This window comes from Vespa mandarinia, chromosome 13 (assembly GCF_050613455.1).
Source record: "Vespa mandarinia isolate Hongniang chromosome 13, ASM5061345v1, whole genome shotgun sequence".
In the NCBI taxonomy this organism is placed as follows: domain Eukaryota; kingdom Metazoa; phylum Arthropoda; class Insecta; order Hymenoptera; family Vespidae; genus Vespa; species Vespa mandarinia.
Window position 1 is genome coordinate 4747533 of NC_140822.1, and position 22117 is coordinate 4769649.

Consider the following 22117-nt stretch of genomic DNA (forward strand, 5'->3'; position numbering starts at 1 on the left):
ATTATTACCAAAAACTTGTCGATAAATCAAGGATATTACTGACAACTCATAATAAATAAAAAAAATTTGTAAGACAAATTAAAATTATTATCGACAATTAAAAAGGAAGATTGAAACAAATTTTTGTTCAACAAATCGGAAGATAAACAAAATTATTGCTAACAATTTTTAAGGTAAATTAAATATATTATCGACAATTCATAGGACAAACTCGTAAGATAAATGAAAATTATTATCGATAATTCTTAAGATAAATTAAAATTGTTATTAAAAATTGTAATTAAAAATATCTAGATTCGAATTCTTTTTTCATTTTAATTAATATTTCTACAAAATCTCTGCAATAACTTGAGTGTGTTCCTATCCTTGATCGCTATAAATGACGTATTGAAAAATGTAACGCATAGATACAATTACAAAATTTATTAATTAAATGACATAAATTATCAACTAATAAATTTCAGGCCTCAAATTTTCTAACACCAAATAAAGAATAATTAATAACTATTAATAACTAAATACTAAAGAAAAAAATTTTTATCAAGCTTCTAGGATTAAGTTTTAAAGTAGATTTAATATAATTTAATATAGTTAATAAAGATAGATTTAAAAACAATAAGAAATAGTAATACGCTTGAAACAATAAGAAAGGAGATTTAAATGCACAATTAGTAACATATAAAACAAAAGTAAGATCAATGTTACATCATGAAGTAATCGTCTACAACATTGCTAACTATGATTTATCAAAAAAGCAAGACTGCTCATAAAAAATAAGAGTAGATATGTGAAATTTTATAAAAAAAAATATAAAGTATATCAATATTTTTTAAAGAAGCACGTAGACAATCAAACATTTCTATAATGTCGAGATAACATTCCCCACGATATCAAAAAAGAACAATCATGCAAGACTATCTATCAAGATTTGTATATATTAATTATATTCTTATCGGAAAAAAAATAATAACTAATTCATTATCTGACTTGATTATTTTTGATTAATTGTCTGATTAATCTGCTTAAATTACAAGTAATGGTTATAATAAAAATGCGCAAATAAAAAACTGAAAATATACGACCAGTTAATTATTAATGTTTCGCTCGACAATTTTGGACCTTATTGGACTTTGTTTTACTGATGATTCCTTTATCGGTTCATAGCTGGATAAAGTATTATAGTTGATTAAAGAAGGAATTAACATACGAAAGAAATCCCATAGTATCCTGAAATTTCATTTAATATTGTTTCTTAAATTGTAAACGATAAAAATTAAAGATAAGTGTTATAAATTTATTTATTATAAAGAAAATTTAAAGAGAGATTGATATCTACCATTTCAAAATTATTAGAACTTTAAGGAATGCTGGTATAATAACGATATATTTGTTACATCGTAAGGATATTATCGTTTTTTCAGCGACTTCATTCGGACTGAGAGACGATGCAAACCTAAAATAAATATTTATTATTATCATATTTTATAACTAGCTCTACGCGTATTAAACATTCATACCGAGCAATTCTGCCTATATTCATGCCCGTATTGCGAATGATGTAAGGAGATATTATTGTAGTATTGATATTATATCCCTCGTACTAAAAGAAATGTATAAATAGAAAAAAGAAATAAAATAAAATAAAAATATACCGATATAACAAATGGTATTTTTACAAGCAAATAAAGATACTAAATTAAAAAAAAAAAATACATGCCTCTAATTCTAATCGTAATGATTCAATGAATCCAGCAACTGCGTGCTTTGAGGTACAATAATCAACTAGTTTTGGACACCCCATATGACCAGCTGCACTCGCTATACTTACAATATGACCTTTATTGCTTTTTATCATCGCCGGGAGAAATGATTTTACTGTCTGTAAAGAAAAGAATTTCTATTATCAGGAATTTATTAACAGAAATCCAGAATTTTGGTAAGAATTTATATAATCATAAACAATTTTTATATTTAATTACGATTATAATAAAAAAGTTGTAATCAACGATCGATTACATACATATTTAAATCTGATCGTCACACAATGAGATACTTAATCGATTTAACTTTCAAAAATTATTTTTCTCCTTTGATAGATTCCAAAAGTGCCCACTTATTAAATTATATTATATAATATTTTGACATAGTGATAAGAATTAAACATAATTGTAAACAATTCTATTCTTCTTTAATCGTTTTTATGAATAAACGTATGTATAAAACAAATATTTCCCTCACAATAATTTATTTACTCAACTTTTTCAATTAACAACTCATTCTTACATAGGATGACTTTAACAGAATCGATTTTCGTTCAACTAAATCGAAAAATAAATGATATAACTTAATCAACAGATAATAATATGAAAGGAAGCGTTTTTTTCGGAAATAAAGGTGGATTTATATTAGTTCAATCACTGAAACAAGTGATTATATCCAAATCATATAATTGGAAATCAGTCGGATGTCCAATTTACAATTTTTTAAACAGTTCAAAGTGATATACTGTTGTGGCAATGGATTCAAGCAAAAAATGGGTAAAACATATATGAATACATTGCTTTAATCGGCCGTCTAGATTAAGTTTATCCATTTAAATTTGAGTACAATATTATATTTGGATATAAATACACACACATATATGAATACAGAGAGTACCCATATGTTTTTTCAAAAAGTCTAACCAGCAGTTTCTATGACACTTTCTATGAGTTCTAAGAATTTGAAAGAGGAAATAGAAAGAACTGTCAATTTAATGAAAGTCGCAGAACAGTTCACTCTTCAACCACAAAATCATTGTATATATAGTACATTTTCAATACAGTACATTTTCATATTACCTTTTTTATTCGAAACTATAAAAAGCCATACCATTTTAATTGCAGTTTTATTAATAAACAACAAAATCAAACATTAATACTAGTTGAATTGAACATATAAAGGATATATTATAGTTTTACTTACCCAAAATTGACTCATGATATTTATTTCCATTGTACGATTAAGAAGATTATCTGGAATATCCAAGAAATTTCCAATATTTATCACTCCTGCATTATTAACCAAGATGTTTACCTACAAAATAGAAAAATATTTGAAGAAAAATATTCTACTATACGTATAAAAGCATCGCGTTAAATGTTCTCTAATAATAATATTTATATAAAATATGCCATACGATTCAATGCAATACTTCGATACTTGTCATAACACTTGATCAAATTTATATGGAACTTCTAATTACAAAAATTTTTAAATATCCAGAAATTTAATGCGTGATTAGCAAAGAGTGTCGCGACACAAATAAGAAAAGAATAGTTTCATTGAATATTTGTCGAATATTTACAAATGATTTTAAACCATTTGGATTATTCGGAAAAGTCTAAAATTGGCCTATATCACTAAAATTTCTTTTTTATTATATAAAAAATCAGCATGTATGTCTGTACTTCGGTAATAATCAGTAGGAAAAAATCCACGCATGTATGAGCTTAATATGCAAATGTATCAATGTAATAATGTATTAATCGTATAAATATTCATTTCTCAAAACGCAACTGAAAACTGATAAAACTGTAAATGAACGACTACACAGCTCATTTAGAAAAACACAACCTAGAAATAATGATATAGATAATATTCAACTTCATTAGAAGGTCATTTAATATCTCTTCCTAAGCGAGTAGATTGTTAGCAAAAAAAGCCATAACTCAAAAACCTATCAATATCAAGAAAAAACAGGCAACATTTCGAAAAACAAAAATTATCCAATCCTTATCGTTAGAATTTTTCGCTATGCATCTAACGACGGCTGCATGCAATCTCACCTGACCAACTTCTGCTCTAACTACTTCAGCCATTCTGTAAATATCATCGCGAATACGAACATCGCAAACGTATCCGTAACAAGTACCACCCGCTGCTTTTATCAATTCCATCGTTTCTTCGATACCTGAAAGTTAACAAAAGAAAATCAATCATTTATGTAAGCATCTTTTTTGAAATAAAAATAATTCTTATATGCTTTTCTTATCATTAATTAATTCCAAACTTATAAGTCTTCAGTAAATTGTCACAACTGTTCTTAAATATTCGACTCGGCCGAATTAATGAGTAAATTGTATACATGCATCATTTGACGAACAGAAAATAAATATATTTAAAAGTTTTTATTCGACATGCTACTAGTGAGTGTTGAAATAAATATTAGAAAAACATTAGAAATAACTGCGTATAAAAAATTTAAGGTACATTTACGTATGTATGCATTTGTATTTAATACGACGAAAGATAAATGTATAGATTCTTATAATAATTAATAAATAATTAATAATATTTTATCTTAAGAAGGAAGATATCTTAATTGATTTCATTATTGTCACTTAATATTTCTGCTAAATCTCAGAACGTAATAAATAGATAAATAAATATGTATCTAAAAGACGTTTCCGAAACGAATAGAAAACTTTAAAAATATATTTCGTTCATTCTAAAAACGTAAACAAATCCTATAAAAATATTTATGACTTAAGAAGAGAAAGTTTTCGTATCAATTTATATATGACTTTCTCTCATCCTTATAATGATCAAAATGTGATCTTAAAGTTAGATGGTTTATTACTATATATAAAAAGAAATAATACAATACATACTAACGTAAGAATATATGTGATTTGAATCATATGAAGATTTTAAATACGAACATATGTCCCATAATTTATCATAGATTTACCTTCCGAATATAATTTTGATTGAACAAATAATTTTTTAAATAACATAGAATATCAAAGTTAACGCACCGTTCTGATTGATGTCCCAAATGACAACGATGACACCATGATTAGCTAAACCGATGGCTATTGCTCTTCCAAGACCTCCGGCAGCACCTGTGACGAGAGCAATCTCGCCAGAAATGTCCTTCATTTGATATTTCAACGGAATAAATAACTTCATAATACTTCTCATAATTCCAATAAATTTGGAAATGATAAATTTGAGCACAGGTAGAAAGATCCACATGATTACATAAACTTTCAAAGTTATTTTCGTCTCTCTTTCTGAGCAATTGAAGATGGTAACAAAATATCCTGTATTAAGCAATAACAACATTAACTTATGAGACGAAATATAAAACATAATATATTATAATTATTATTATTATCATCATTATTATAATCATAATTATTATTATTATTATTATTATTATTATTATTATTATTATTATTATTATTATAATTATTATTATTATTATTATTATTATTATTATTATTATTATTATTATTATTATTATTATTATTATTATTATTATTATTATTATTACTATCTTCGTTATCATTATTATTATCGTAATATCAACATCATTATTATCACTAGTTTTATTCCAATCGTTAACATTAGTATTACACGATTATAGTTTGAGTATGATCAAGATCACATATCCACTACTCTCTTCCAAGAAAGTTTCCTTCAAAATCATACCTTCTTAAATCCCTTCAGAGATACACATGTACATTGGATTTAAAAATTTACTCTCAATATTTAAATACTTTTCTAAATATTTTCCTTTCAATTACAAGCCAAAAACTCACAAAAAATAACACAAAGTATATTTATTGTTACATTAATAACAACATTTGAAAAAAGAAATATTCCAATGCATGATATAATTTACATTAAAAAGTCAAATGTCCACAGATCTTATTTCAGGATACAAGAAGCAGCTAAAAAAAGATAAATAAGTAACGGCAAACTAATTGTCAACAAAATAAATTATTCTTCTCCTTAAAAAGAAAAAAGAGTCCTCTACGTCCTATGGTTATCGACAAACTGAATGCCGAGCAAGTTGAACGAGATATTATATGCGAGGTAGGGATATACATACAGAGAAGAGCGGGGGAAATAGGCATTTCAAAACTGGCTACTGTACATATATATTTGACCTACTGACACGAAACGTTTTGTATATACCTTGTATATCACCTTCAGTGAATATTTGTCGTTATATCATATACCGGAACTAATTACTACATAATTCTAAATCTTTCTTGAAATGAAACTTCTATCGCCGATGTACACAAGATGGGTCGAAAATAATATGAATAAACGGGAGTAACATTTGGTGATAATTCGTGCAGATCATATATCATAAGTTCAACACTTCTTGAAAATGATTATAACAAAACATCGATGTGCTCTAAAGAAGATTTTGTATCGAATTTTGCATCATGAACAATCGATGCATTCTATTTTATTCCTGCACGAAAAACTCAATCTGAAAATTTCTAACAATCCCAAAAGACGATAACAAGATTAGAAACTATTAATGTCCTACTCCAAAGAAATGTTTCTTAATCCAATTGAAACATAACATTTTATTTCTTATTTTAATAACCCATATGTTTCATTTCTCGTAAACGACTCAATGTAATTAGAGCAAAAGAATATTTTTATATAAACAAGTTGTTTTCGATATTATTAATATAACATATAATTGATCGAAATTTCTTTTTCTCTCTCTCCCTCTATTTCTCTCTTTCTCTCTCTCTCTCTCTCTCTCAATCATTTCTTTTTCTACTTTATGATTTATTTGAAATAAATAACATTTTAACTTCTCTCTTATTTCGACTACAAAATGAATTTCGTATTTTGTCTATGTAAAATAGCAACATGTATGAATATGCAAAAGAGAGAAGGAGAGAAGGAGAGAGAGAGAGAGAGAAGAGGGATAAGTCAAAAAGATCACCAATATGATACTGGATAATATATCACATCCTGCATAAACCGGTAAATGGAAATTATTTGATTCCGAAAAAAAATAACAAAATCTTTTTGCCCAAGAAACAAAAGAAGGAGAAAAGAACGCGAGCATAATTCTTCCCATTAATCCAATAAATTATCTGAATTTTTGAGTAAGTACAACATATGGATTACGAAATCAACGTACGTCTAATAGTTTTTATCGATTTTTATCACAATCATAGTTATTATAAAAATATTAGAAAAAAAATAAGAAAATACAAAAATATCCTTTTCTCGTTGTCGATGACGTTATAGTTAAAAAAAAATCTACTGGTCTATTCCTTTTTTATAAAATTTTTGCGATTGACAATCCTGTTGTATTTATTTTTTATAATACATACTTTCGATTAATTACATTTTAATATAAATATTATTCAACTGAACAATTTGTATTCAATTGTAATTAATATTTTACGTTCACTTGTTATATTAGATTATTATATTTTTTCTGTTGACAATAAGAACAAACTGTTATCTTTGTTTAGTTTCTACGAACACATACTTTTTCATATACTTCAGGATCACAGCATACAAACATCCGAGTTTTATCTCATTATTAATTCAGAAATAGCCAATGCAGCTCATAATACATGAACACAACGACAATTTTATCATACTACTACAAATATACTGTGATATCTAGTATCACATCTACATCTACATCTCACATCTACCTCACGAGGTTCCTTCAAAAGAATTTATGTTCTCCTGTTAATTTGGGATTATGATGGGAGCGGTATTTTTAAATGAATACCGGTTTGATCATTTTATCGCTGGTGGATACATGTGTCCTGCCCTTGACCTAAGTTAAAATAACTACACACAGATGGAAGCTTCAAATAGAGATTCGGTTATTGACGTAATAGTGAAATTATTGGGACTTAAGTTATAAGATAAATAAATTATAAAGAACAAATTATACTCGTTTCCGATATTCCATTCCGAAATTATAAACTCTTGTTATTTGATACTTTTGCGATTGATGATTCTATTCTTTATTCTTGTTTGATAATCCATATATTCATATAGAAATACTTAAATATCAGTACATGATATCTTTCGCAAAAATTAAGTGAACATGCCTAGTGCTCATGACGCAATGACATTATTTGCGTTTGAAAAATGTGTTTTATATTTTTCTTGACTTTCTATTGGATAAAATTCAGTTCGATCCATCGGCATTAAATATCTCAATACTTTAGAATAGAAACGATATGGCATTATCCTGAAAATTGGTTTAGATTTGTTATTAAATTGTAAACGATAAAAATTAAAGAAAAATGTTACGATTGTGCGGATAAAGTTTTTCTGAGAAATCTATTATACCATTTCATAAATAGTAGGAAGTACACGTAATTTGGCACCAAAACAAATTTCCTATTACATCGAATGGAAGTAACAGTACATTCAGCAACATCTTGCGGACTAACAGTTGGAAGATGCCTGAAACAAATATTTATTTTGTTCATATTTATACAGTAATTAACTCTACAGGTACTAAACATTCATACCCAGAGAATTTAGCTGCAGGTATGCCCGTATTGAGAATGAACGTCGGACATAGTGATGTAATGCTAACGTCATGTCCATGAAACTAAATAAAATGTATGAACAGAAATAAAAAAATAATATAGCAACAAAAATATAGCTAACTAATCGATATTTCTATCAGCAAATAAATATACTAAATTAAGCAAAATACATACGTCTAATTCCAATTGTAATGCTTCACTGAAACCAACAACTGAATACTTAGACGCACAATAATCTACGGCTCGGTAACATCCAAATAGACCTGCTATACTCGCTATATTCACAATATGGCCTGTGTTGCTTTCTATCATTGCCGGAAAGAATGCTTTGACAGTCTGGAAAAGATTCTATTATTACAAGAATCAAGGAATTTATTAGAAATACATATAGTTGCAACAAATTTATATATTCCATTACTATCATAAAGAAAATATTTGTTATCGAACGATTACATACATTTTAACATACTTGCGGTACTGAATCGAATTAGCAAGTCAAAATGATTTTTCATTGATTTTTGGTCATCTAGACTCAGCAAATCGATTGATCGATATAATCGCTGCGAGTTTACATGTAGTAATGGATAACTGGGTTTAAAATAATTCTGTCACGATCCAAACGAATCCATTCTTTTGATTTCATTCAAAAGCACTCAGATGTCTATCAGATTTCAATTTACTATTTCTTTTTCTCTTTTGAAAATGATAGACGATAGTGCTAATGAATTCATGCAAATAACAAGTAAAAATAATACATGAAATTTCCGCTAATTAGCCTTATAAACGATTCAACTTGCTGTACAACGATATGCACGCGGACATATTTACACAACGCTATGTCATGAATACAAAGAATACCTGTAAATATTCTTCGAGAAAATCTCACTGGCAGTTTTTATGATAATTTTAATAATTTCAAAGTACCCGAAGGATCAGAAATAAAGAACTGTGAATCTAAGGATAGTCGGAAAACAGTTCACTTTACAACGATACGATACGTTTAGATATCACAATCTATATTCGAATCTGTAATCCACCGCAATGTTTGAATTATATTTTTGTTAATAAGCTAACTACATTAAACAGTAATATACCAAATGGTTTTGTTTAGAATTTAACGTATAAGGGATATATTATTGTTTTTCTTACCCAAAATTGGCTCATAATATTTACTTCCATTAAACGACTAAGAAGATCATCCGATGTCTTCCAGAAAATTCCAATATTTATCACACCTGCATTATTAATCAAAATAGTTACCTACAAATTAAATAAATATTTGAATAAAAATATTCTACAATTTACATATAAAAGCGTGCATTAGACGTTCTTTAACAACAAAAGTTATACGAGATACTTGCCGAAAGACGCGTTACAATACTTCACCTCTAATCATAATATCTGATTAGATTGACATTGAACTTATAATCGTCAAACTTAGAAAGCATCCCAAAATTTAATGCAAAACAATCGAAGATTATCACGATATTAATGAAAAGAAAGTAGCTTTATTGGTCATTTGCCAAAAATTTTCAACTAATTTTAACGGTAATTCTTCAAATATTAATTCCCCTAAATGAGCCTAAAAATCGACAAAACTGTAAATGAAGTAAAATAGCTAATCTGACCCTTTAAGAAAATCCAAACTATTAAAACGTTATCTACTATCATTTTCTAAGCAAGTACAACGTTATCACGAGAACGCCTGCATTACATAATCCATCGATAACAGGAAGAAATTTCACTCGAAAAGTTCTTCGTGTGAAAATCGACAGAATTTTTCGCTATATTTTTCAATATCCGTCTAACAACGTTTTGCATGTAATCTCACCTGACCAACTTCTTCTCTAACAATTTCAGCCGTTTTGTAAATATCATCGCGATTACGAACATCGCAAACGTAACCGTAACAAGTACCACCCGCTGCTTTTATTAATTCCATCGTTTCTTCGATACCTGAAAGTTAACAAAAGAAAATCAATCATTTATGTAAGCATCTTTTTCGAAATAAAAATGATTCTTATATGCTATTCTTATCATTAATTAATTCCAAACTTATAAGTCTTCAGTAAATTGTCACAACTGTACTTAAATATTCGACTCAGCCGAATTAATAAGTAAATTGTATACATGCATCATTTGACGAACGAAAATAAATATATTTAAATGTTTTTATTCGACATGCTATTAATGAGTGTTGAAATATATATTAGAAAAACATTAGAAATAACTGCGTATAAAAAATTTAAGATACATTTACGTATGTATGCATTTGTATTTAATACGACGAAAGATAAATGTATAGATTCTTATAATAATTAATAAATAATTAATAATATTTTATCTTAAGAAGGAAGATATCTTAATTGATTTCATTATTTTCACTTAATATTTCTGCTAAATCTCAAAATGTAATAAATAGATAAATAAATATTTATCTAAAAGACGTTTCCGAAACGAATAGAAAACTTTAAAAATATATTTCGTTCATTCTAAAAACGTAAACAAATCCTATAGAAATATTTATGACTTAAGAAGAGAAAGTTTTCGTATCAATTCATATATGACTTTTTCTCATCCTTATAATGATCAAAATGTGATCTTAAAGTTAGATGGTTTATTACTATATATAAAAAGAAATAATACAATACATACTAACGTAAGAATATATGTGACTTGAATCATATGAAGATTTTAAATACGAACATTTGCCCCATAATATATTATAGATTTACCTTCCGAATATAATTTTGAATAAACAAAGAATTTTTTAAATGACATAGAATATCAAAGATAACGCACCGTTCTGATTGATGTCCCAAATGACAACGATGACACCATGATTAGCTAAACCGATGGCTATTGCTCTTCCAAGACCTCCGGCAGCACCTGTGACGAGAGCAATCTCGCCAGAAATGTCCTTCATTTGATATTTCCACGGAATAAATAACTTCATAATACTTCTCATAATTCCAATAAATTTGGAAATGATAAATTTGAACACAGGTAGAAAGATCCACATGATTACATAAACTTACAACGTTATTTTCGTCTCTCTTTCTGAGCAATTGAAAATTGTAACAAATTATCCTGTATTGAGCAATAACAACATTAATGTATAAGACGAAATATAAAACATAATTTATTATTATCATTATTATTATTATTATTATTATTATTATTAATATTATTATTATTATTATTATTATTACTATCTTCGTTATCATTATTATTATCGTAATATCAACATCATTATTATCACTAGTTTTATTGCAATCGTTAACATTAGTATTACACGATTATAGTTTGAGTATGATCAAGATCACATATCCACTACTCTCTTCCAAGAAAGTTTCCTTCAAAATCATACCTTCTTAAATCCCTTCAGAGATACACTTGTACATTGGATTTAAAAATTTACTCTCAATATTTAAATACTTTTCGAAATATTTTCTTTGTAATTACAAGCCAAAAACTCACAAAAAATAACACAAAGTTTATTTATTGTTACATTAATAACAACATTTGAAAAAGGAAATATTCCAATGCATGATATAGCTTACATAAAAAATCAAATGTCCACAGATCTTATTTCAGGAAATAAGAAGCAGCTAAAAAAAGATAAATAAGTAACGGCAACAAATTGTCAACAAAATAAATTATTCATCTCCTTAAAAAGAAAAGAGAGTCCTCTACGTCCTATGGTTATCGACAAACTGAATGCCGAGCAAGTTGAACGAGATATTATATGCGAGGTAGGGATATACATACACAGAAGAGCGGGGGAAATACGCATTTCAAAACTGGCTACTGTACATATATACTTGACCTACTGACTCGAAATGTTTTGTATACGCCTTCAGTGAATATTTGTCGTTATATCATATACCGGAACTAATTACTACATAATTCTAAATCTTTCTTGAAATGAAACTTCTATCGCCGATGTACACAAGATGGGTCGAAAATAATATGAATAAACGGGTGTAACATTTGGTGATAATTTGTGCAGATCATATATCATAAGTTCAACACTTCTTGAAAATGATTATAACAAAACATCAATGAGCTCTAAAGAAGATTTTGTTTCGAATTTTGCATCATGAACAATCGATGCATTCTATTTTATTCCTGCACGAAAAACTCAATCTGAAAATTTCAAACAATCCCGAAAGACGATAACAAGATTAGAAACTATTGATGTCCTATTCCAAAGAAATGTTTCTCAATCCAATTGAAACATAACATTTTATTTCTTATTTTAATAACCCATATGTTTCATTTCTCGTAAACGACTCAATGTAATTAGAGCAAAAGAATATTTTTATATAAACAAGTTGTTTTCGATATTATTAATATAACATATAATTGATCGAAATTTCTTTTTCTCTCTCTCCCCCTATCTCTCTCTTTCTCTCTCTCTCTCTCAATCATTTCTTTTTCTACTTTATGATTTATTTTAAATAAATAACATTTTAACTTTTCTCTCTTATTTCGACTACAAAATGAATTTCGTATTTTGTCTATGTAAAATAGCAACATGTATGAATATGCAAAAGAGAGAAGGAGTGAAGGAGAGAGAAAGAGAGAGAAGAGGGATATGTCAAAAAGATCACCAATATGATAGTGGATAATATATTACATCCTGCAAAAACCGGTAAATGGAAATTAATTGATTCCGAAAAAAGATAACAAAATCTTTTTGCCCAAGAAACAAAAGAAGGAGAAAAGAACGCGAGCATAATTCTTCCCATTAATCCAATAAATTATCTGAATTTTTGAGTAAGTGCAACATATGGATTACGAAATCAACGTACGTCCAATAGTTTTTATCGATTTTTATCACAATCATAGTTATTATAAAAATATTAGAAAAAGATTAAGAAAGTACAAAAATAAACTTTTCTCGTTGTCGATGTCGTTATAGTTAAAAAAAAATCTACTGGTCTATTCCTTTTTTATAAAATTTTCGCGATTGACAATCCTGTTGCATTTATTTTTTATAATACATTCTTTCGATTAATTACATTTTAATATAAATATTATTCAACTGAACAATTTGTATTCAATTGCAATTAATTTTTTACGTTCACTTGTTATATTAGATTTTTATATTTTTTCTGTTGACAATAAGAACAAACTGTTATCTTTGTTTATTTTCTACGGACACATAATTTTTCCTCATCACAAGTTAAGAAAGTAAGATCACATTGATGTAATTAATACAAATCCAATAAGAATTTTAAACTCACCACTTTACAATATAATAAATTCAATAAGAATATTAAGAAAATAAATATTTAGATTAATATATTTAATAAAAATATATGATGTTAAATCTACACAAGTATATAGGTGCAAAAATATATATATATATATATGTGTGTGTGGGTGTGTTTGTGTGTGTGTGTGTGGGAAAAAATATAATTAAACCTGTTGAAAACTAATGACAGGTTAATTCTTTCCCTACTAGTAGGCCGGTACAATGCTGAGGAAAACAATATTGTACTCGATAGTGGTTAAACATTGAAAAATATATATAATTATTGAAATATAGATAGTATAATATCATATGCTGTTCGTTGTTCGCTGTTCGCTCTTCACTGTTCGCTGTCCCGTCTGTCTCTCTATTAATTTTTTGCTTCGCTATACTTGCTAGCTTTTTTCACTCGTACGTCAGTCGCTAAACATTACTCAATACTCTCTTATGCATTCAATTTCGCCACTATTTATCATTCTCTCTTTCTCAATATTCCAGATCTTCATTTACCATAACTATATGAACCTCACAATTGCACATAAACAATTACTATTGGAACGTTCCATTTTTTCATTCATCTAATAAATGGATAATCTTTGACTTCTAGAACCTTTACGGTTATCAGTTAATTTGTTTACCGACATATCTCACACACAAAAAAAACCATATTCTTACGCAGTTTAGTATCTTCAATCAAATATACGTATCTACATATTTGAGATACGTATAATATTAATAAACAGTTTATAACTGAGCAAGTATCAAAAAAATCGTTGAATTAATTTCCATGTAAAGAAAACCAGTTTGATCAATTTATCGTTTGGACTCACACGTCCTGTTAACAAGATAAGAATCTGTTACACACAGATGGTAGCTTCAAATGTTGGTACGTAAGAAAAAATAGCTGAACTATAGGGTCTTTTGTTATAAGATAAATACATTGTAAAGAAAAGCATAATACATCGGTAGGTATTAATAAAAAGTTGTAAGTATCGGAAACATGAAGAATAGGAGAAGAAATATATTAAAATAAAATAAATTAAATTAAAATAAATTTATTTCAGAAAGACATTACGGTCTTAGTGCCATTCCTAGTGAAATTCCTACATATATATATACTCTTTTTTCTTTAGAAGTTAGTGCACATAAATCAGAAAAATTAAAAAATTATATAATCATTTATTCCGATACAAAGAAAACTATAAATCAGATCACTCATGTTCATTATCAACAATACAACAAATAATACGTTCCGTTGCACGTAAAAATCCGCAGTCGGTAGCAACCAAGCATTTGCACTCACCAGTAGAACAGTCGAGTCTTATCAATATAACTGGCTATGCCTCAAAAGGAGGTGTCTAGCACAAACTAAATTACTGATATTTAAATATTTCAATATGGATTATGAAATATGAATGAAGAACAGAATCAGCAATCATAAAATTATCAAATAACAGGAGTTCATAATTTCGGAATAGAATATCGGAAACGAGTATAATTTGTTCCTTACAGCAGTCTAACTTATATACTTCAGCATCACAACATACATACATCCGAGTTTTATCTCATTATTAAGTCAGAAATAGCCAATGCGGCTCATAATACATGAACACAAAGACAATTGTATCATACTACTACAAATATACTGTGATATCTACTATCCCATCTACATCTACATCTCACATCTACCTCACGAGGTTCATTCAAAAGAATTTATGTTCTCCTGTTAATTTGGGATTATGATGGGAGCGGTTCTTTTAAATGAATACCGGTTTGATCATTTTATCGCTGGTGCATACATGTGTCCTGCCCTTGACCTAAGTTAAAATAATTACACGCAGATGGAAGCTTCAAATGTAGATTCAAATATATATATTGACGTAATAGTGAAATTATTGGGACTTTAGTTATAAGATAAATAAATTGTAAAGAACAAATTATACTCGTTTCCGATATTCTATTCCGAAATGATCAACTCTTATTATTTGATACTTTTGCGATTGATGATTCTATTCTTTATTCTTGTTTGATAATCCATATATTCATATAGAAATACTTAAATATCAGTACATGATATCTTTCGCAAAAATTAAGTGAACATGCCTAGTGCTCATGACGCAATGACATTATTTGCGTTTGAAAAATGTGTTTTATATTTTTCTTGACTTTCTATTGGATAAAATTCAGTTCGATCTATCGGCATTAGATATCTCAATACTTTAGAATAGAAACGATATGGCATTATCCTGAAAATTGGTTTAGATTTGTTATTAAATTGTAAACGATAAAAATTAAAGAAAAATGTTACGATTGTGCGGATAAAGTTTTTCTGAGAAATCTATTATACCATTTCATAAATAGTAGGAGGTACATGTAATTTGGCACCAAAACAATTTTCCTATTACATCGAATGGAAGTAACAGTACATTCAGCAACATCTTGCGGACTAACAGTTGGAAGATGCCTGAAACAAATATTTATTTTTTTCATATTTATATAGTAATTAACTCTACAGGTACTAAACATTCATACCCAGAGAATTTAGCTGCAGGTATGCCCGTATTGAGAATGAACGTCGGACATAGTGATGTAATGCTAACGTCATGTCCATGAAACTAAATAAAATGTATAAACAGAAATAAAAAAATAATATAGCAACAAAAATATAGCCAACTAATCGATATTTCTATCAGCAAATAAATATAAATTAAGCATAATACATACGTCTAATTCCAATTGTAATGCTTCACTGAAACCAACAACTGAATACTTAGACGCACAATAATCTACAATTGCGGGACATCCAACGAGACCTCCAATACTCGCTATATTCACAATATGGCCTGTGTTGCTTTCTATCATTGCCGGAAGGAATGCTTTGACAATCTGGAAAAGATTCTATTATTACAAGAATCATGGAATTTATTAGAAATACATATAGTTGCAACAAATTTATATATTCCATTACTATCATAAAGAAAATATTTGTTATCGAACGATTACATACATTTTAACATACTTGCGGTACTGAATCGAATTAGCAAGTCAAAATGATTTTTCATTGATTTTTGGTCATCTAGACTCAGCAAATCGATTGATCGATATAATCGCTGCGAGTTTACATGTAGTAATGGATAACTGGGTTTAAAATAATTCTGTCACGATCCAAACGAATCCATTCTTTTGATTTCATTCAAAAGCACTCAGATGTCTATCAGATTTCAATTTACTATTTCTTTTTCTCTTTTGAAAATGATAGACGATAGTGCTAATGAATTCATGCAAATAACAAGTAAAAACAGTACATGAAATTTCCTCTAATTAGCCTTATAAACGATTCAACTTGCTCTACAACGATATGCACGCGAACATATTTATACAAGGATATGTCATGAATACAAAGAATACCTGTAAAAATTCTTCGAGAAAATCTAACTGGCAGTTTTTATGATAATTTTAATAATTTCAAAGTACTCGAAGGATCAGAAATAAAGAACTGTGAATCTAAGGATAGTCGGAAAACAGTTCACTTTACAACGATACGATACGTTTAGATATCACAATCTATATTCGAATCTGTAATCCACCGCAATGTTTGAATTATATTTTTGTTAATAAGCTAACTACATTAAACAGTAATATACCAAATGGTTTTGTTTAGAATTTAACGTATAAGGGATATATTATTGTTTTTCTTACCCAAAATTGGCTCATAATATTTACTTCCATTAAACGACTAAGAAGATCATCCGATGTCTTCCAGAAAATTCCAATATTTATCACACCTGCATTATTAATCAAAATAGTTACCTACAAATTAAATAAATATTTGAATAAAAATATTTTACAATTTACATATAAAAACGTGCGTTAGGCGTTCTTTAACAACAAAAGTTATACGTGATACGTACCGAACCGCGCATTACAATACTTCTCTAATCATAGTATCTGATTAGATTGACATTGAACTTATAATCTTCAAACTTAGAAAACATCCCAAAATTTAATGCAAAACAATCGAAGATTATCACGATATTAATGAAAAGAAAGTAGCTTTATTGGTCATTTGCCAAAAATTTTCAACTAATTTTAACGGTAATTCTTCAAATATTAATTCCCCTAAATGAGCCTAAAAATCGACAAAACTGTAAATGAAGTAAAATAGCTAATCTGACCCTTTAAGAAAATCCAAACTATTAAAACGTTATCTACTATCATTTTCTAAGCAAGTACAACGTTATCACGAGAACGCCTGCATTACATAATCCATCGATAACAGGAAGAAATTTCACTCGAAAAGTTCTTCGTGTGAAAATCGACAGAATTTTTCGCTATATTTTTCAATATCCGTCTAACAACGTTTTGCATGTAATCTCACCTGACCAACTTCTTCTCTAACAATTTCAGCCGTTTTGTAAATATCATCGCGATTACGAACATCGCAAACGTAACCGTAACAAGTACCACCCGCTGCTTTTATTAATTCCATCGTTTCTTCGATACCTGAAAGTTAACAAAAGAAAATCAATCATTTATGTAAGCATCTTTTTCGAAATAAAAATGATTCTTATATGCTATTCTTATCATTAATTAATTCCAAACTTATAAGTCTTCAGTAAATTGTCACAACTGTACTTAAATATTCGACTCAGCCGAATTAATAAGTAAATTGTATACATGCATCATTTGACGAACGAAAATAAATATATTTAAATGTTTTTATTCGACATGCTATTAATGAGTGTTGAAATATATATTAGAAAAACATTAGAAATAACTGCGTATAAAAAATTTAAGATACATTTACGTATGTATGCATTTGTATTTAATACGACGAAAGATAAATGTATAGATTCTTATAATAATTAATAAATAATTAATAATATTTTATCTTAAGAAGGAAGATATCTTAATTGATTTCATTATTTTCACTTAATATTTCTGCTAAATCTCAAAATGTAATAAATAGATAAATAAATATTTATCTAAAAGACGTTTCCGAAACGAATAGAAAACTTTAAAAATATATTTCGTTCATTCTAAAAACGTAAACAAATCCTATAGAAATATTTATGACTTAAGAAGAGAAAGTTTTCGTATCAATTCATATATGACTTTTTCTCATCCTTATAATGATCAAAATGTGATCTTAAAGTTAGATGGTTTATTACTATATATAAAAAGAAATAATACAATACATACTAACGTAAGAATATATGTGACTTGAATCATATGAAGATTTTAAATACGAACATTTGCCCCATAATATATTATAGATTTACCTTCCGAATATAATTTTGAATAAACAAAGAATTTTTTAAATGACATAGAATATCAAAGATAACGCACCGTTCTGATTGATGTCCCAAATGACAACGATGACACCATGATTAGCTAAACCGATGGCTATTGCTCTTCCAAGACCTCCGGCAGCACCTGTGACGAGAGCAATCTCGCCAGAAATGTCCTTCATTTGATATTTCCACGGAATAAATAACTTCATAATACTTCTCATAATTCCAATAAATTTGGAAATGATAAATTTGAACACAGGTAGAAAGATCCACATGATTACATAAACTTACAACGTTATTTTCGTCTCTCTTTCTGAGCAATTGAAAATTGTAACAAATTATCCTGTATTGAGCAATAACAACATTAATGTATAAGACGAAATATAAAACATAATTTATTATTATCATTATTATTATTATTATTATTATTATTATTAATATTATTATTATTATTATTATTATTATTATTATTACTATCTTCGTTATCATTATTATTATCGTAATATCAACATCATTATTATCACTAGTTTTATTGCAATCGTTAACATTAGTATTACACGATTATAGTTTGAGTATGATCAAGATCACATATCCACTACTCTCTTCCAAGAAAGTTTCCTTCAAAATCATACCTTCTTAAATCCCTTCAGAGATACACTTGTACATTGGATTTAAAAATTTACTCTCAATATTTAAATACTTTTCGAAATATTTTCTTTGTAATTACAAGCCAAAAACTCACAAAAAATAACACAAAGTTTATTTATTGTTACATTAATAACAACATTTGAAAAAGGAAATATTCCAATGCATGATATAGCTTACATAAAAAATCAAATGTCCACAGATCTTATTTCAGGAAATAAGAAGCAGCTAAAAAAAGATAAATAAGTAACGGCAACAAATTGTCAACGAAATCAATTATTCTTCTCTTTAAAAAAAAGACTATCCTCTTCGTCCTATGGTTATCGACAAACTGAATGCCGAGCAAGTTGAACGAGATATTATATGCGAGGTAGGGATATACATACACAGAAGAGCGGGGGAAATACGCATTTCAAAACTGGCTACTGTACATATATACTTGACCTACTGACTCGAAATGTTTTGTATACGCCTTCAGTGAATATTTGTCGTTATATCATATACCGGAACTAATTACTACATAATTCTAAATCTTTCTTGAAATGAAACTTCTATCGCCGATGTACACAAGATGGGTCGAAAATAATATGAATAAACGGGTGTAACATTTGGTGATAATTTGTGCAGATCATATATCATAAGTTCAACACTTCTTGAAAATGATTATAACAAAACATCAATGAGCTCTAAAGAAGATTTTGTTTCGAATTTTGCATCATGAACAATCGATGCATTCTATTTTATTCCTGCACGAAAAACTCAATCTGAAAATTTCAAACAATCCCGAAAGACGATAACAAGATTAGAAACTATTGATGTCCTATTCCAAAGAAATGTTTCTCAATCCAATTGAAACATAACATTTTATTTCTTATTTTAATAACCCATATGTTTCATTTCTCGTAAACGACTCAATGTAATTAGAGCAAAAGAATATTTTTATATAAACAAGTTGTTTTCGATATTATTAATATAACATATAATTGATCGAAATTTCTTTTTCTCTCTCGCCCTCTATCTCTCTCTTTCTCTCTCTCTCTCTCAATCATTTCTTTTTCTACTTTATGATTTATTTTAAATAAATAACATTTTAACTTTTCTCTCTTATTTCGACTACAAAATGAATTTTGTATTTTGTCTATGTAAAATAGCAACATGTATGAATATGCAAAAGAGAGAAGGAGAGAAGGAGAGAGAAAGAGAGAGAAGAGGGATATGTCGAAAAGATCACCAATATGATAGTGGATAATATATTACATCCTGCATAAACCGGTAAATGGAAATTAATTTATTCCGAAAAAAAATAACAAAATCTTTTTACCCAAGAAACAAAAGAAGGAGAAAAGAACGCGAGCATAATTCTTCCCATTAATCCAATAAATTATCTGAATTTTTGAGTAAGTGCATCATATGGATTACGAAATCAACGTACGTCCAATAGTTTTTATCGATTTTTATCACAATCATAGTTATTATAAAAATATTAGAAAAAAAATAAGAAAGTACAAAAATAAACTTTTCTCGTTGTCGATGTCGTTATAGTTAAAAAAAATATACTGGTCTATTCCTTTTATATAAAATTTTCGCGATTGACAATCATGTTGCATTTATTTTTTATAATACATTCTTTCGATTAATTACATTTTAATATAAATATTATTCAACTGAACAATTTGTATTCAATTGCAATTAATATTTTACGTTCTCTTGTTATATTAGATTTTTATATTTTTTCTGTTGACAATAAGAACAAACTGTTATCTTTGTTTAGTTTCTACGGACACATAACTTTTCCTCATCACAAGTTAAGAAAGTAAGATCACATTGATGTAATTAATACAAATCCAATAAGAATTTTAAACTCACCACTTTACAATATAATAAATTCAATAAGAATATTAAGAAAATAAATATTTAGATTAATATATTTAATAAAAATATATGATGTTAAATCTACACAAGTATATAGGTGCAAAAATATATATATATATATATGTGTGTGTGGGTGTGTTTGTGTGTGTGTGTGGGAAAAAATATAATTAAACCTGTTGAAAACTAATGACAGGTTAATTCTTTCCCTACTAGTAGGCCGGTACAATGCTGAGGAAAACAATATTGTACTCGATAGTGGTTAAACATTGAAAAATATATATAATTATTGAAATATAGATAGCATAATATCATATGCTGTTCGTTGTTCGCTGTTCGCTCTTCACTGTTCGCTGTCCCGTCTGTCTCTCTATTAATTTTTTGCTTCGCTATACTTGCTAGCTTTTTTCACTCGTACGTCAGTCGCTAAACATTACTCAATACTCTCTTATGCATTCAATTTCGCCACTATTTATCATTCTCTCTTTCTCAATATTCCAGATCTTCATTTACCATAACTATATGAACCTCACAATTGCACATAAACAATTACTATTGGAACGTTCCATTTTTTCATTCATCTAATAAATGGATAATCTTTGACTTCTAGAACCTTTACGGTTATCAGTTAATTTGTTTACCGACATATCTCACACACAAAAAAAACCATATTCTTACGCAGTTTAGTATCTTCAATCAAATATACGTATCTACATATT

The 22117-nt window shown here is 27.8% G+C and overlaps 3 protein-coding genes across 9 annotated transcripts; all 3 read right to left on the bottom strand.

The window, feature by feature from the left end:
• Window positions 1-613: 613 nt before the first annotated feature.
• Window positions 614-6927, bottom strand: LOC118448577 (estradiol 17-beta-dehydrogenase 11-like). 2 transcript variants are annotated; one of them, XM_035881999.2, is made up of 8 exons: window positions 5672-6927; window positions 4800-5087; window positions 3828-3952; window positions 2965-3075; window positions 1718-1879; window positions 1518-1600; window positions 1337-1453; window positions 614-1227 (listed from the first exon to the last, which is right to left on the bottom strand). In XM_035881999.2, exons 2-8 carry the CDS (start codon window positions 5017-5019, stop codon window positions 1086-1088), a joined length of 960 nt encoding a protein of 319 aa, XP_035737892.2. In that variant the 5' UTR covers window positions 5020-5087; window positions 5672-6927; the 3' UTR covers window positions 614-1085. The 2 variants fall into 2 exon arrangements, with proteins under 2 accessions (XP_035737892.2, XP_035737893.2); XM_035882000.2 differs by having other exon boundaries at window positions 615-1227; window positions 5479-6925.
• Window positions 6928-7172: 245 nt separating this feature from the next.
• LOC118448575 (estradiol 17-beta-dehydrogenase 11-like) lies at window positions 7173-12072 on the bottom strand. 4 transcript variants are annotated; one of them, XM_085660942.1, is made up of 8 exons: window positions 11999-12072; window positions 11133-11418; window positions 10162-10286; window positions 9480-9590; window positions 8505-8678; window positions 8310-8392; window positions 8125-8241; window positions 7173-8023 (listed from the first exon to the last, which is right to left on the bottom strand). In XM_085660942.1, exons 2-8 carry the CDS (start codon window positions 11350-11352, stop codon window positions 7888-7890), a joined length of 966 nt encoding a protein of 321 aa, XP_085517068.1. In that variant the 5' UTR covers window positions 11353-11418; window positions 11999-12072; the 3' UTR covers window positions 7173-7887. The 4 variants fall into 4 exon arrangements, with proteins under 4 accessions (XP_085517068.1, XP_035737888.2, XP_035737889.2 ...); XM_035881995.2 differs by having other exon boundaries at window positions 7174-8023; window positions 11133-11420; window positions 11894-12046; XM_035881996.2 differs by lacking the exon at window positions 11999-12072 and adding an exon at window positions 11701-11868 and having other exon boundaries at window positions 7176-8023; window positions 11133-11420.
• A 2553-nt stretch (window positions 12073-14625) lies between these two features.
• Window positions 14626-19866, bottom strand: LOC146872609 (17-beta-hydroxysteroid dehydrogenase 13-like). 3 transcript variants are annotated; one of them, XM_085660965.1, is made up of 8 exons: window positions 19710-19866; window positions 18940-19227; window positions 17969-18093; window positions 17290-17400; window positions 16315-16488; window positions 16123-16205; window positions 15938-16054; window positions 14626-15836 (listed from the first exon to the last, which is right to left on the bottom strand). In XM_085660965.1, the coding sequence occupies exons 2-8, from the start codon at window positions 19157-19159 to the stop codon at window positions 15701-15703; spliced, it is 966 nt and encodes a 321-aa protein (XP_085517091.1). In that variant the 5' UTR covers window positions 19160-19227; window positions 19710-19866; the 3' UTR covers window positions 14626-15700. The 3 variants fall into 3 exon arrangements, with proteins under 3 accessions (XP_085517091.1, XP_085517090.1, XP_085517092.1); XM_085660964.1 differs by lacking the exon at window positions 19710-19866 and adding an exon at window positions 19517-19682; XM_085660966.1 differs by lacking the exon at window positions 19710-19866 and adding an exon at window positions 19517-19679 and having other exon boundaries at window positions 16315-16476.
• Window positions 19867-22117: the final 2251 nt, after the last annotated feature.